The 13,222-nt window shown below is 43.4% G+C and overlaps 1 protein-coding gene across 13 annotated transcripts in view; it reads right to left on the bottom strand.

Moving 5' to 3' along the window:
- ST7 (suppression of tumorigenicity 7) overlaps positions 1–13,222 on the bottom strand; it is a 219,675-nt gene that overhangs the window by 101,931 nt on the left and 104,522 nt on the right. For 9 of the 13 annotated variants that reach the window (XR_003094031.1, XR_003094032.1, XM_025204172.1 and 6 more), the window contains one exon: positions 2,946–3,028. The exons of the other annotated variants lie outside the window; for them this stretch is intronic. Coding sequence is in view for 7 of the 9 variants with exons in the window: in XM_025204168.1 (XP_025059953.1) it covers positions 2,946–3,028 (83 nt within the window). In the remaining 2 variants the exon portion in view is untranslated. The remainder of the gene's footprint in view (positions 1–2,945; positions 3,029–13,222) is intronic. 13 annotated transcript variants of the gene reach the window in all.

The following is a 13,222-nucleotide window of genomic DNA, read 5'->3' as shown; positions in this document are numbered from 1 at the left end:
AGACATAGGTGGGCAGTGGATCATTGGCCCCGGCCCCATGCTGTCACCCCCCAGCTATCCTCATCATAGAATCACAGAAAATTAGAGTTGGAAGAGACCTCAGGAGGTCATCTAGTTCAACCCCCCGCTCAAAGCAGGACCATCCCTAACTAAATCGTTTCAGCCAGGGCTTTGTCGAGCTGGGCCTTAAAAACCTCCAAGAATGGAGATTCCACCACTTCTCTAGGTAAGTTGTTCTAGTGCTTCACCACCCTCCTAGTGAGAAAGTTTTTCCTAATATCTACCCTAAACTTCCCTTGGTGCAACTTGAGACTATTGATTTTTGCTCTGTCATCCGCCACCACTGACAACAGTCTAGCTCCATCCTCTTTCAAACCCCCCTTCAGGTAGTTGAAGGCTGCTATCAAATCCCCTCTCAGTCTTCTCTTCTCCAAACTAAATCAGTCCAGTTTCCTCAGCCTCTCCTCACAAGTCATGTGCCCCAGCCCCATAACCATTTTTGCTGCTCTGGGATCAGGTCCTGCCTGCCCATCCTTCTCCCAGACACCACTCCCCATCTGCCCACCGCCCCATCCCATATGCCCAACCTTGCGCCCTGCCCAGGCTGGTCTCCATAGAGATCCTGCCTGCTAGCTCCATCCAGCACCCCCAACCATGGGTGCAGGGAAGATGGGCCAGGGTGCCTGGGCACTGGGGCTGAGTCCGGTAGTAGCAGCAGTGGAGAAGACTGGCAGCAACAGCTGGAAGGAGCCACCACTGCAGGGGCTGCTGAGTCTGGCTGCCATGCCACCCCAGCCCTGCTGCATGCCCAAGGGCAGTGGGACCAGCCACATATGCCACGCCCAGGCTGCTGTCCACACCTGCATCAGGTGGTGCTGAGGGACCCTCAATGGGCCAGACAAAATCCCTTGGTGGGTCAGATCCAGCCCACAGGCCATATTTTGCCCACCCCTGCCTTAGACCCCAGTCTGATCTTCTCTGTAAGGTTTCTATGAGTGATAGCCTGCCCCTCAGACACTCTACTACCCAGGCCAGAGTCTCTGTTCCTGTTGTGTCTTCTAGCTGCAATCTTTCTGTGAGTCATTGATGGATCGCCTTCTTTCATACCATAAAGCATTGTTGTCTTTGTTCCACCACTGCCTGATTTAGAAACCTGAATCTTTCTGACACTGACCTTCCTCCTCTGCCCCAAATAACAGACCTATGTTCTTGCTTCCTCCTGTTAATATTTTTTTAACTAAACTCCGATTAGTCATAGTCATTTTTAATCAAGCTCCCATTAGTAGCCCAGGCACAGAGATCCACTTGCATTTTGCAAGTCTCCCAGAAACCATCCCCACTCCTTTAAATCACCCTTAGAGAAAGTCTTATCAAATGTACATTTTCTAACATTGTAGAACATTTAATAAAGGATTGCAGCCTTGCTCTGTAATTGTATACGATGGCTTAAAAATCCCTATAGCACTCAGCCTATTCTAATAGAAAGAATGAGGATTGGTTTATACAGAATTTAGTTGGTTTTTCCTATTAAACCCTTTAATATTTCCATAAGGGAAAGATCTGTCTCTCTTCTGCCATGTTCTACAGTTGTCTTCACTCTTGCTCTCTGCCCCTGGGTATAGAAATCTGAACCATGTTGTTCACGTTCCCAAGGAACTCTTGATTTCTCTGAAGAGCTGTGCTGTGGTTTGGGACTAAAATTACAGAGTTCTGAAGAATGCCCAAGGTGCAATCATTAAGTAATTGTCTTCTGTTGCTTGTAAACACTGAAGTGAAGCAGCTCTCTGGATAGCAAAGCAGCAGCACACACGATTTTTTTTATCTGAGCTGTGCAGGCTCATCCTAGCAAGAGGCTATGGAGATTTCAGAGGGTGAGAGGCTGGAATGGATGTTATACATCTAGAATTACATGACTCCCAGAGAAGGGTTTAAATGATGAAGTTCAGTCCTGAGTTCAAACTCATTGACAGTGAGAGGCCACTGTAAGCAGTTCATCTGACAGTAGTTCAGCATTGCTATTTTATTGCAGTTTTGCTCCCACTCTGAACAAAAGGGCACAGGGCTAATACTGAGTTCAGACTATGCAGGTAAAGCATTCTATAACAGCAGAGACCAAAAATGCAGTACTCAGCAAACTAGAGAAATATGTGATTTTTTTGCAAACAAAAATAGGGATTGAATAAACATGAAACAAGGCAATAAAGCCGCTCCTAGCATCAAGGTATGTAAGAAAGAGCCTGATATAACCACGATACTCCAACTCTTTTCAGTTTTTTTTCTTATGAACATGATAAACAAGGTCCAGTTCCTATAAACACAGGCACTACTATTGACATATACATCTATGCTGCTGTTAAAATCTACTCAAGTGCATCTTTTTTACTCTGAGAGGTTTAAAAGAACAAGTACATTCTAACAGGACCCAGTAAAGATATCAAAAGTATTATACATAAATTCATGCTCATTTAAATCTCTTTCTTTCCAGTGCAATCATCACCACTTGGAAGCAGGACACTAAAATCAGGTTCATTACCAATATTGCACCCCTCTATTTTTTAACAGGATACCTCATCTACAGCCTTAGCCTTCTGAAAAGTGCATACTAACGATCTCTACGTTTTTTTCTCTTCCAAGAATGGTTTTATTTTTGCTGTATTTGTTCAAGGCAACACTTTACACACAAACTTGTTTGAATTATTATAGATTTACTCCTTCATGCTGGGTTGTTGGGAAATTTTTTTTCTTAAAAGGAAACATCAGTGAAACGTTTCTTTTAGGACGAATACTAATAATCCCATGGATTGTATAAATTTGAAAGGTGGCAGGGGGAGCGAAGGGGCAAGGAAAACATATCTAAATGTGGCACCTAAAATTCTTGCCAGTATTTGTTACATTATGGACAATGGAAGCAATTTATAAATTCAAGTAATGCATCTAGTACTTACCAAAATGAGCCCAGAGATTAATGAGGATGTGCCTGTCAGGGCAACATAGAACTTGGGGGTTAATGTGTTCAAAAACATACTCACTGAAAAAGAAAGAAAGGAAAATCTTAATTAGAAGAGCAGGACAGGTTCTCCCTTTTGGTTTCCCCAGAAAGTCTACAAATCAACAGCTTGCTTAATACTTCTTCTTTTTATTTTTTTTTTAAAGAATGATTTAAAAGAATGAAATTAGCAGCCTGGTAAGAGGCAGCTTAGTATGCTACACCCAGGACTTCATTTTTACAACAAGAATAAGTTATAACCAATTATTAAGTGCTTCACTATACAAGTGGTCTTTCCCAGGCCACACCACACATCCCCATCACTGCATTTTAAAAGCCAGAAAGCCAAGAGAATAGGCCAGGGCAGACTGTCTGTCATCTTTTATTGACTGTGAGTACACTGGGGAATCCTGGAATCAATTTGGTCCACTTCAATTCCTTTAAAAAAAAACTCCTCCTTTTGGAATGCAGACTTGAGACATAATTGAACTATGAACCTCATGGTGTCAGTAGTAAGGACAGCTAAACCTCCTGTCCTTCTTGACTAATACACTCCTGGGAACTACTACTTCACTATCACTGGAAGTTGCTGGACGGGTCTCCAGAGCATTACCTGCCTCAATGCCAACAGTAACTTGAGTGACTAAACAAGAGACTTTGGGCTGCTTCCCTGCAGTTTCCTTGCAGTAACCTAACAGCTTACAAAACATTAGGTTTTGTCCTATTAAACTGAAAATCACACTTAGGAATTTTGATTTCCAAATGTTTTAATTACGAGCAATACATGACTTACCAAGGCATTAAAGGCATGGTAACTTCTAGCATTAAAAACAGGGGCATATGTAAGGAATAGGACTAGATGACCTCCTGAGGTCCCTTCCAACCCTAGCTTCCTGCTTTCTAATACTGATACAGTTCATTTCACATAAATCAGTATTTTGTGTTCAATTGTGAGAGGATATTATTGGAAAAAGAAGAAAAGCCCATCATGATAGGAGATGTGCTTTCCCTTCTTAAAAGCACAGAGGTGGAAAGGGATCTCGGAGTCATTATTGACTCCAAGATGAACATGAGCCACCAATGCCAGACCGCAGCCAGCAAGGCCAGCCATACCTTGTCATGCATCCAAAGGTGCATCTCAAGCCAGTCCAGAGAGGTGATACTCCCCCTCTATCGGTCAGGCCACAGTTGGAGTACTGCGTCCAGTACTGGGCGCTGCACTTCAAAAGGGATGTGGCCAGCCTGGAGAGGGTTCAGAGGAGGACCACCCACTTGGTGAGAGGGCAGCAGGACAGGCCCTACGAGGAGAGACTGAGGGACCAGAACCTGTTCAGTCTCCGCAAGAGGAGTCTGAGGGGGGACCTGGTGGCTGCCTACAAGCTCATCAAGGGGGATCAACAGCAAATAGGCAGACTTCTTTTCTCCCCAGCACCACCTGGGGTGACGAGGAACAATGGTCATAAACTGATGGAGAACAGGTTTAGGTTGGAGATCAGAGGGCAATATTTTACAGTTAGGGTGGCCAAAATCTGGAGCCAACTTCCCAGAGAAGTGGTCCTCACCCCTACCTTGGGCATATTCAAGAGGAGGTTGGACAATCACCTGTCTGGAGTCTTGTGAACCCAGCATTCATTCCTGCCCATGGCAGGGGGTCAAGTTAGATGATCTGTTCAGGTCCCTCCTGACCCTAGCTACTATGAAACTATGAGTTAAGCTAATGCATTCACACATACTTTTTATCATGACTGACAGCTCTGAAAAAAATCCACCTCAGAGGAAATTTCTCCATCCATGAAAGATCCATGCAAGGTTCTCTGAACTACTTCGACTCTGGACTGCCCTTTAACAGAGCAGGTTACAGGAGCAACTGATGTACAAGAGGTCTCCCTACTTCTGTGCTTTGAAAGCAAGCTCCTTAACACAGACCCCAAGCGAGCCCCTGCATCAAGGGAACTGTTGTTTGCAAGGTGTGCACTGTAGTCTGTCATTACCTCCATCATAACAGTCTATACTGGTTCCTACTTTAACAATCAGATGCAAGCAGAAATGAAATTTTTATCTATTATTTGTTTCAATATTCTCAGGTTCTTCCTTTTTGCATGTGCCCTCTTAAACTGATGGCTCCCAATGTATAAACTTTTAAAACTCCCTCTAAAAAAAATGCTGCTAGAATGACTGGAAAGAGACGGGCTAGACTGTATGGGGCAGCTTTTCAGTGAGCTGGCATAGGACAACTGATTTACAACAGCTGATTACCTGGCCTTTATCTGTGGAAGCTCTGTGCTTTTACTATTCTCTGTAGAAACACAGTAATCTTCAATTAAATGACTTTCACAAATATTAAATTCTGTTAATTATTCCTCGATGTGTATTAACGTCCCAGGCTTCATTATTAAAGCAACTGGTTGATTATATAAGTCCAACTAAATACAGAAAAATCACAAAATCCTCTGAAGTCAACGGAAGCCTTAAATGTCAAAGAAACCTAGATTAAGCCTTGATATAAGACTTTTTATAAATCCATGAATACTGTCTATCAGCAACTGACTTTTAGATCACCAACAAAGAAGCATCTACCAGTGGTCACCACCTGGTGTTATCTGAGGTATTGCAGTATCACCTATATTTAGAGCTGTAAGCAACTGTATCAAGTGTGTGGTGGCTGTTCTCTAATGGCAGTTCAATGATAACTACTTTGCCCTAACTTCCTGTGCAGAAAAAAATAACACCATGTTAAAACTGTGCCTTCTTTCAGATACTCTAATGAATTACTGGTAATGCGGTTGGAAGATGCTGAAAGGCCACCAGTCCAAACCTGGACCTCAGACTGATCCCCTATGAAGGATTTTTATTTGATGGAATGGTGGGAGTGAGAAGGAGGATGTTTTGGAGTGTGGGCAGCTGCTTCCTTTGAAAGGGAAAATTCCAGTGTAATCATAAATGAGAGAAAACACCAATACTTCCTTCCTCATAAATCTATAGTATTTTGATACATCTGATTATTTCTGCCCATAGAAGAGGAGGAGGAGGAGTGCACATGATGATACAACTGTTTAACTTTGAGTACCCACTTCTGATCGACTCCCTAGCATTTACGAAGAGTCTTGAAGAAACACGCCCCCCCAGCAGTAAACATATATATTCACCACCATTTGTCAGGTGTCCTTAAACAGCACTATTTTAATTATTGTTATATCCTAATTACTTCCATAAGCCTTTGCAAATACCTGATTTACTTTAAGCAGACAAAATTCTTTAGGTAGCGGTGATATCTTTTATTAGACCAACTAAATAAATTGAACTGTAATGTATTTGTGGGGATGATGGAACACAATGAAATGTATATTTTGTAAAAACAATCAAGACATAAATGCTGTCTAAACAAACTGAGCATGATTACTTATGAGATAACCTCCTCCCTTCTTTTTCTCCTCCTTGCTTATATTTTAGCTGCACTGAGATTATCCAGAATAAGGTACTGCTTCTGCCCTGCACAGCTGAATTTACCTTTCCAAAGCTGCCAATGTTGCCTTAGTAAATAAAGCATTAAATCCCATCATCAAAAGTTCTGGAAAGGATTACTTAAACACTCTAGGAGATGTGAAATCTATTCTGGGCAGTCAGATAGAAAAAGCATCCAAGCCATACTTAATACCATACTCATAGTCTATTCAACCAAATGTTTGTCAGGGATCTGATGTCATTCCGATCATATTATTTTCTCTTTTTGTTGCCCAAACACACTCCCATATTCAGGTTGAATGGCACACAAAAACAAAGCAAGTACAGAGCTCTTTCAAGTGATGGAGTTTTAGCTTCGATTTTATTATTCAGGGCAATGCAACTAAGACTAGGTACAGACATCCAAAAAAACCCAAGGCGCAATCTAAATTATGTGGTTTTCTGGAAGCAATGCAGTTTAGCTCGTTAGCAAACAGAACACACATTCACCCTTTGGTGGGATGGCGGCAAATCTTAGATGAGGTTCTGCCATTTTTATACCAAGTCTATGTGTGTCAAACTTCTGTTCCATTACAGGTATAGACCAGTTTTGTGTGCTGGACTTCTGTTCTGTTATGGGTATAAAACTGGTTTCCAATCACTTATACCAGTAAAAATGTAATGTCTATACCTGCCCTAAATTGTTTTTATAAATCTCTTTTCAGACTTGTGGCATTTCAATCACATGAGAAAAAAAATTCCAGGAAAGGATTAATAGATTATACTGGCAGAGTTAATATGAGCATAGCATTCAGCTATGTCAAATAATTTAGATAAGGCCCTCAGGACATGAACATCTAAAATGTCTGCAAAGATCCATTCTCATATATGGTTCCATATAAACTAACACTACCATGGTGATTTTGGATGTCAGGCTGGTCCTTTGCCCAATAAAGTGACATATTAGAAGCAGCACTGCCCAGAGGTCAGGCAAAATGCTGTTTAGGTGGAGATATAGTGACTCAGAATAAACTGGAGGAACGGGAGCAATACAAGTCCAGATTAAAGGTCAGAAATCAAAACGTGCAAAATGCACAAGGCACACATCTTTTTGTCTCAATATTTCTATACTTTAAAGACTCTTTGTGTTCCTGCCTGTGTGGAACACAGTGTGAAGAATAGTCAAGTAACGGTGAGATGGAAGCTTTGTAAGCATCAATGCTAAAAGCTAGTAAGCAGCAATGGCAGCTTTAAAGTGCAGTGACAGCCCTCTAAGTTGGCTACCATTAAGGGCACTTCACAATAAAGCCTAGCCTCCTTTACTACAATAAAAAGAATTGTATCACGTAAATCCGTTGTAAGGGAACTCTGTTAATTAGTTAATTTCACACTGGCCCCATTTAAGGGTTACTTGAACTGTTGACCTGGCCCAGTCTGCAGTCTATAATTATAACAATTAGATAAACCAGTTGTTAATAACTTAGCTTTATTCCAACCTAATAATTTTGAATAAGGTATACACGTGTTATTTCAACCACTTTTCTCTCAAACAAAAGCTTGCAAAATCTGTATTATTCCATTTATGAAACCGGTTGAGGCAAAAAAGACCAGATACAGAGTGAAATCGTTTTAAAAGACCCATTTTAAAATTAATCTTACCACATGCTTATTACCAGAATATCCAGAATCCAATTATCCAAAAAGTGATTTTGTATTGAAAAAAAAGCATCTTCAGTTTTCAAGGGTGATGTACCGTATTCTACAAACACATCAATGAAGTTTATCTTCTGCTTCATGTGCACAAAAGAACTCAACCCTAGTATTGTCAATTTGTGCCTCAACAATCACTCTCTCTAAAGGAAGTTATGATCTCTAGATTTAAAATTATTGCTGCAATATAGAGTAGGAGCCAAAAAGTTCAAGAATCCTACTTAGACACGTGAATGTACAAAATTTGCGCCAAGGAGCAGAGCATTACAAGCTTTTGAGTTGTAAGTGAGCCATTTACCCAGATATGCTTTCAAATAGCCTCAATCTCTGTCTGTATCATCCATCTTTAGAAAGATCATAAGCCACTAAGGGTCTTCAATGGGCGCAGACAGAAGTGCAGCTTCCCAGTCTAACCCATGGGACTTCACATAAAACACCATAAGTTAGACCAACGCTCCTGATCCAACAGATGTTAGGTGTTGGGTGGGGAGGGTGGGGGATCAAGGTCCAATCTGTAGCCAATCCAGTGAGAGAAACTGTCTGTCTGTAGCCTCTTTCTTAAGTCTTACCTCCTACTCCGGTCCCCCTCTTCAGATTGGGAAGGGGAGAGGCAAGGGAGGGAACTGTTTTGGGGTTTGCTCAGCTGCACCAGAGTGCGTATGTGAGGGGGAAGCGAGTGGATTAGAGCCCCTCACCTCAGGGGGGGGGCTCCAAACCAACTGCTCCCTCCTCACCCCCAAGCAAGGCTGTACAAACCCCACTGGACCTCCCTCCTGTGCCTTCTCCCCATCCCATCCTGAGACAGTACCAGGAACGGGGCTGGGCTGCTTTATCCCAGATGCAGGAGCAGACAGAAGTTAAGGAAGGCGCTCTGCTTTGAAGCATCTTCATTTGAGCCCTCATATAATGAGGGTTAATTTGTTGTGTGACCAAAGCACTCCACAGCTGTGCCCTTCTGCTTGGGCACAGCTGTAGAACACTTTCAAGGGGCTGACTGCACCACAAATGTAATTTCTATATGTGCCTAACAAGAAAAATGAGCTCAAGTCATGATGGAATGTGCATGCTTCAGTACAGTGGTCTCTTTGTCCCTCAAGTACAAGTAAAAGAGCAAGATTGGAAAACACCAGATAAATGATAGGCTGCACCCAGATCCATAATAGTTGTTTTCTCATTAAAGCTATTAAAAATTTGCTTGTGCAAAGATTTTAAGGATATTACCAAAGAAGAAAATATCTAAAAGCTGAACAGTTAAAACCATTCAGTCCAAATTAAACTGAGTGCTTCTTCCTTACATGGTAATACATGGTAACCTGCTGAGAATATAAAGCTTTTTAAATGCTGTCCTGTACAGATACTAACCAACCAATGAGTTTAGAACACATCATGATTAGCAGAAACCTATCACTGTTCTCCCTTATATCCTCATGGTTCCTCATTTTAATGGTTATACAGAAATTCAGTGGTGAATATGTAATATTTTTAGGTTTGCACTACTATTATGATTAAGAGGTCTTCATTTCAAAGGTATGTCAGGACAAAAATTTTCTGTTAAGAAAATGCTTCTGCTTTTGGCTGAAGACTGGTATCCTGAAACAGAGTCCAATGGATATGAGACATTTGACTTAAGTCTCCTAATGGAATGCTCAATAAAAATGTTCACTTTTTAAAAACATTCAACAAAAAGTTAAAATTTTTCATAGGGAAAAACCAAACCAAACTAGAGGTGCACCAATATATCAGTTCATATCGTGTCAGCACCGATAAAAGGAAAATTGACATTATCGGCAATCGGCTTTTTTTGGCCAACGTGGCCGATAACATCACCGATAAATGCCATGTGCATGCATGTAGCCACAGCATGCATGGGACCAGGAAGGCAGCCGGGCAGCCTGGAGAACAACAGCCAGCTGGTAAGTCTCTGGGGGTAAGGGATGTGGTGGGGGCAGCTTGAGCCCCCACAGTAAGGAAGGGAGAGGGGCTGGGGCAGGCACTGTCCAGCGGAGGCGGGGCATGGGACAGAGCTGCAAGTGGCTCGCTGGGGGTGGGAGGGGTGGCTCCCACCACTGCACGCATCCTCAGAGGAGGCATGGGGGACACGTGCCCCTGAATTTGTGTGGGGTGAGCACGAGCTGCCCACTGTGGGCTCAGAGCCAAAGGCTGAGCTGACCTCTTCCTGGGAGGGGGGCTGGCCTGGGTCTGCGCTGGGAGGTGGGGCTGTGGGGGGACTATGGCAGATTTTGTGGTGGTTGCAACCTCCCCCAATTCCCTCCCCTGCCAGCGCCACCCGCCCCACCCTGCCCACCTCAAGCATAGATCCAGCCCATCCCCCCTGGTTGGAAGAGGCGAGGGCAGCCCCTGCCTCTAGCCCATAGCAGGCAGCCCGCCTCTGCCCCGAGCTCAAATCTGGGGGGCACTTGCCACCTGTACCTCCCCTGAGGGTATGCAGAGTGGTGGGTCACCAGCCCCATTACCCTAGACGAGCCGCCCACAGCTCCACCCGATCTTGGCTGGGCAATACTTGCCCTGCCTCAGCCCCACTCCCCCCCTCACTGTGGGGGCCTCAATCTGCCCCCTTATGCCCCTCCCTCCCCTCCACAGATTTACCAACCAGAGGCTGCTCTTCAAGTTGCCAGGTTGCATATTGGCAATCAGATCAGTATTGGCTGATATGGCTGGTTAATAATTGGCCATCAGTATCGGCCAAAATAATCTTTATCAGTGCACCCCTAAACCAAACACAACTATCTTAACCACACTGTGATTCAACAATCCGCTGAGCAAATGAGACGGATGTCAAATAATCCAGGAATTGGAATGGAAGTTAGCAAGCTCAAAGAGCTTTAAGAGTTTTAAGAGTCTTCTATACTCTCTGATCCCTACTGAGGGTTTTGCTGAATGAGAGCTGATCTGCAGCCACATTTTAATTCACTAAATGTTTGCACCCCAAAAAATAAAAACAGAACAATGATCAGTGTTGCTCCACCTTTTCATACTAACTCTGGTTTCATTCTAATGGCAACAAATTTTGAAATTAATCAAAATTCCAACTTTTGTGGCCCCTTATATCCCTAGAATCCTATGATTTTTGCTTGCAAATATTTTAAGATATATTATCAGAATCCATCTGTCCCTGCAGCTCTCGCTTTCCAAGGAAGTTATGACTTTTATTAGTTTTACTTAAGTACTCTAGTATACGAGACAATGTTCCACTTTGCTTGTAATTGGAGGTTTTCTTCATTAAGCACTGCAACAAGGCAACCCAGCCTCACATTACTATCTGAATGACCAGTATATGTATTACAGAAAAACATCTGAGCTGTGGGAGCAAATTATGGTCCCCTTCAATACATTCAGCCAGTGAGAAAGTAGGGCAAGTTTCAATACCAGACTAGTCTCAGATGAGACTCCTTGATGCACTGTGCTGATGTTGCTAGTATGGTTTCTGAATAGTATAATTTGCACAAATTCTCTACTGCCTTTTAGACATGTAGCTTGCTGCTTTCTCTTGTAAAAGAAAGCAAGTCTATGTATGGTAAGAAAAAAACCTGATTCCCTTGGGGCACAGCTAAAGAACAGTACATGAGCCAGATGAATTTAAAGCTTGCTAAGTACACCCACACACAGCAATCTAATTTCTGCTATCGTTAAAATGCTAGGTAAGTTTATTTCATTGCACATTTGACTAATTGGATGAAATGGTATTAAATACTGTAAAAAAAATACATAACTTGTCAGAGAAGTACTTTTCACCCCAAAATGTATGAACAATCTGTAAATGGGGTTTCTTAGCAATTTCAACTAACCATCAGTGAAAATGGATCTACCAAGTTTGGGAGACAGATGGGTTTCATATAGTTTGCTAAATATAATGTTCCATCTACTTTGGTTATACCTTATACTGAAGCATTATGAGATTTATAAGGTTTAGCCTCTTAAGCTGTATTAAAATGAAAGCCAATTACTGAGCCTCATTATCTGAAGCCATTTAAGACCATTAACAGCTTTTCTTCCAAGTAGAGAGAGGTAGTTAGCCAGTTTAGGCTGAAGTCAGTTAGAAGGCGCAGCTGGTATGTATCTTTATAGACTACCTAACTAAGATATAGATAGAGAGAGCACAAACTTGCATGAAAGTTGAAGTGAACTTGGGTTCGCAAAAGCTTGTGCTTTCTCTATATATCATATTAATAAGTCTATAAGGCTACGGACAGACATTACACAAACTTGTTTAAGTGATCAGAAACTGGTTTAAACCTGTAACAGAACAGCCATTCAGTGCACATAAACCAGTTTGTAAATGGCTGAAACTGGTTTGAGATAAACTTGGTTGAATGTAGCATTAGACTTAACTGATTTGGCTCAAACCAGTTTATGCACTGTCTGTCCCAGACCCCTTCCTGGTTTAAGTTAAACCAGAGTCCTCCAGCATTCCAGCATGCTCTCTAGGCTGGACCAGGCTCTCTGCTCCAGCAGCAGGGCTAACCCTGGGCCTCTGCTCTCCAGCCCAAGCAGGGACCAGCCCTAGAGGAGATGCCAGCCGGCATGGCTCCATTAAGGCAAAATGTGCAAGGAGGGGGTTAATTCTTCCCTCCTCCCCCACCACAGCCAGTGTCTGCCTGTTTGCCAGGGAGCAGAGGAGAGTGGGCTGCAGCGATGGCCCCTGGGGCTGGAAGACCCTGGCTGTAGGGGAGAACGGATGAAGACAAGAATTAATCCTTCTCCCTGCTGCCTTCACCTTAGCTGGGCAATGCCAGAGCTCTGTTTTGTGCTGAGCGGGGGACCCTCCCCCCTTCTCTTCCTCTCCACAGGATGGTGGGGTCTTTGTGCAGCACTGGAGGGGGACTCCTGCTCCTCCTCCCCCACTGCAGGGCAGGGAGAGGGGCTCTATGCCAGGCTGCCCAGCCCCAGAGGGAGGCTCTACTGCATGCTCCTTCCCACCCACTGCCGTGGGGTGGGGCAGGGGGGCACTGTTTAGTGCTAGGGGGCTCTTCCCCTCCTCCTCCCCCACCACCGCTGCAGGGCAGGGAGGGGAGCTCTGCAAGGCTGCCCAGCCCAGCCCAGGAGGACAAGTCTTACCCCCGCTCT

Source organism: Alligator sinensis, unplaced genomic scaffold, assembly GCF_000455745.1.
Source record: "Alligator sinensis unplaced genomic scaffold, ASM45574v1 scaffold65_2, whole genome shotgun sequence".
Lineage (NCBI taxonomy): Eukaryota > Metazoa > Chordata > Crocodylia > Alligatoridae > Alligator > Alligator sinensis.
Note: the sequence above shows the minus strand (reverse complement) of the source record. Positions and strands in the feature narration are given on the sequence as shown.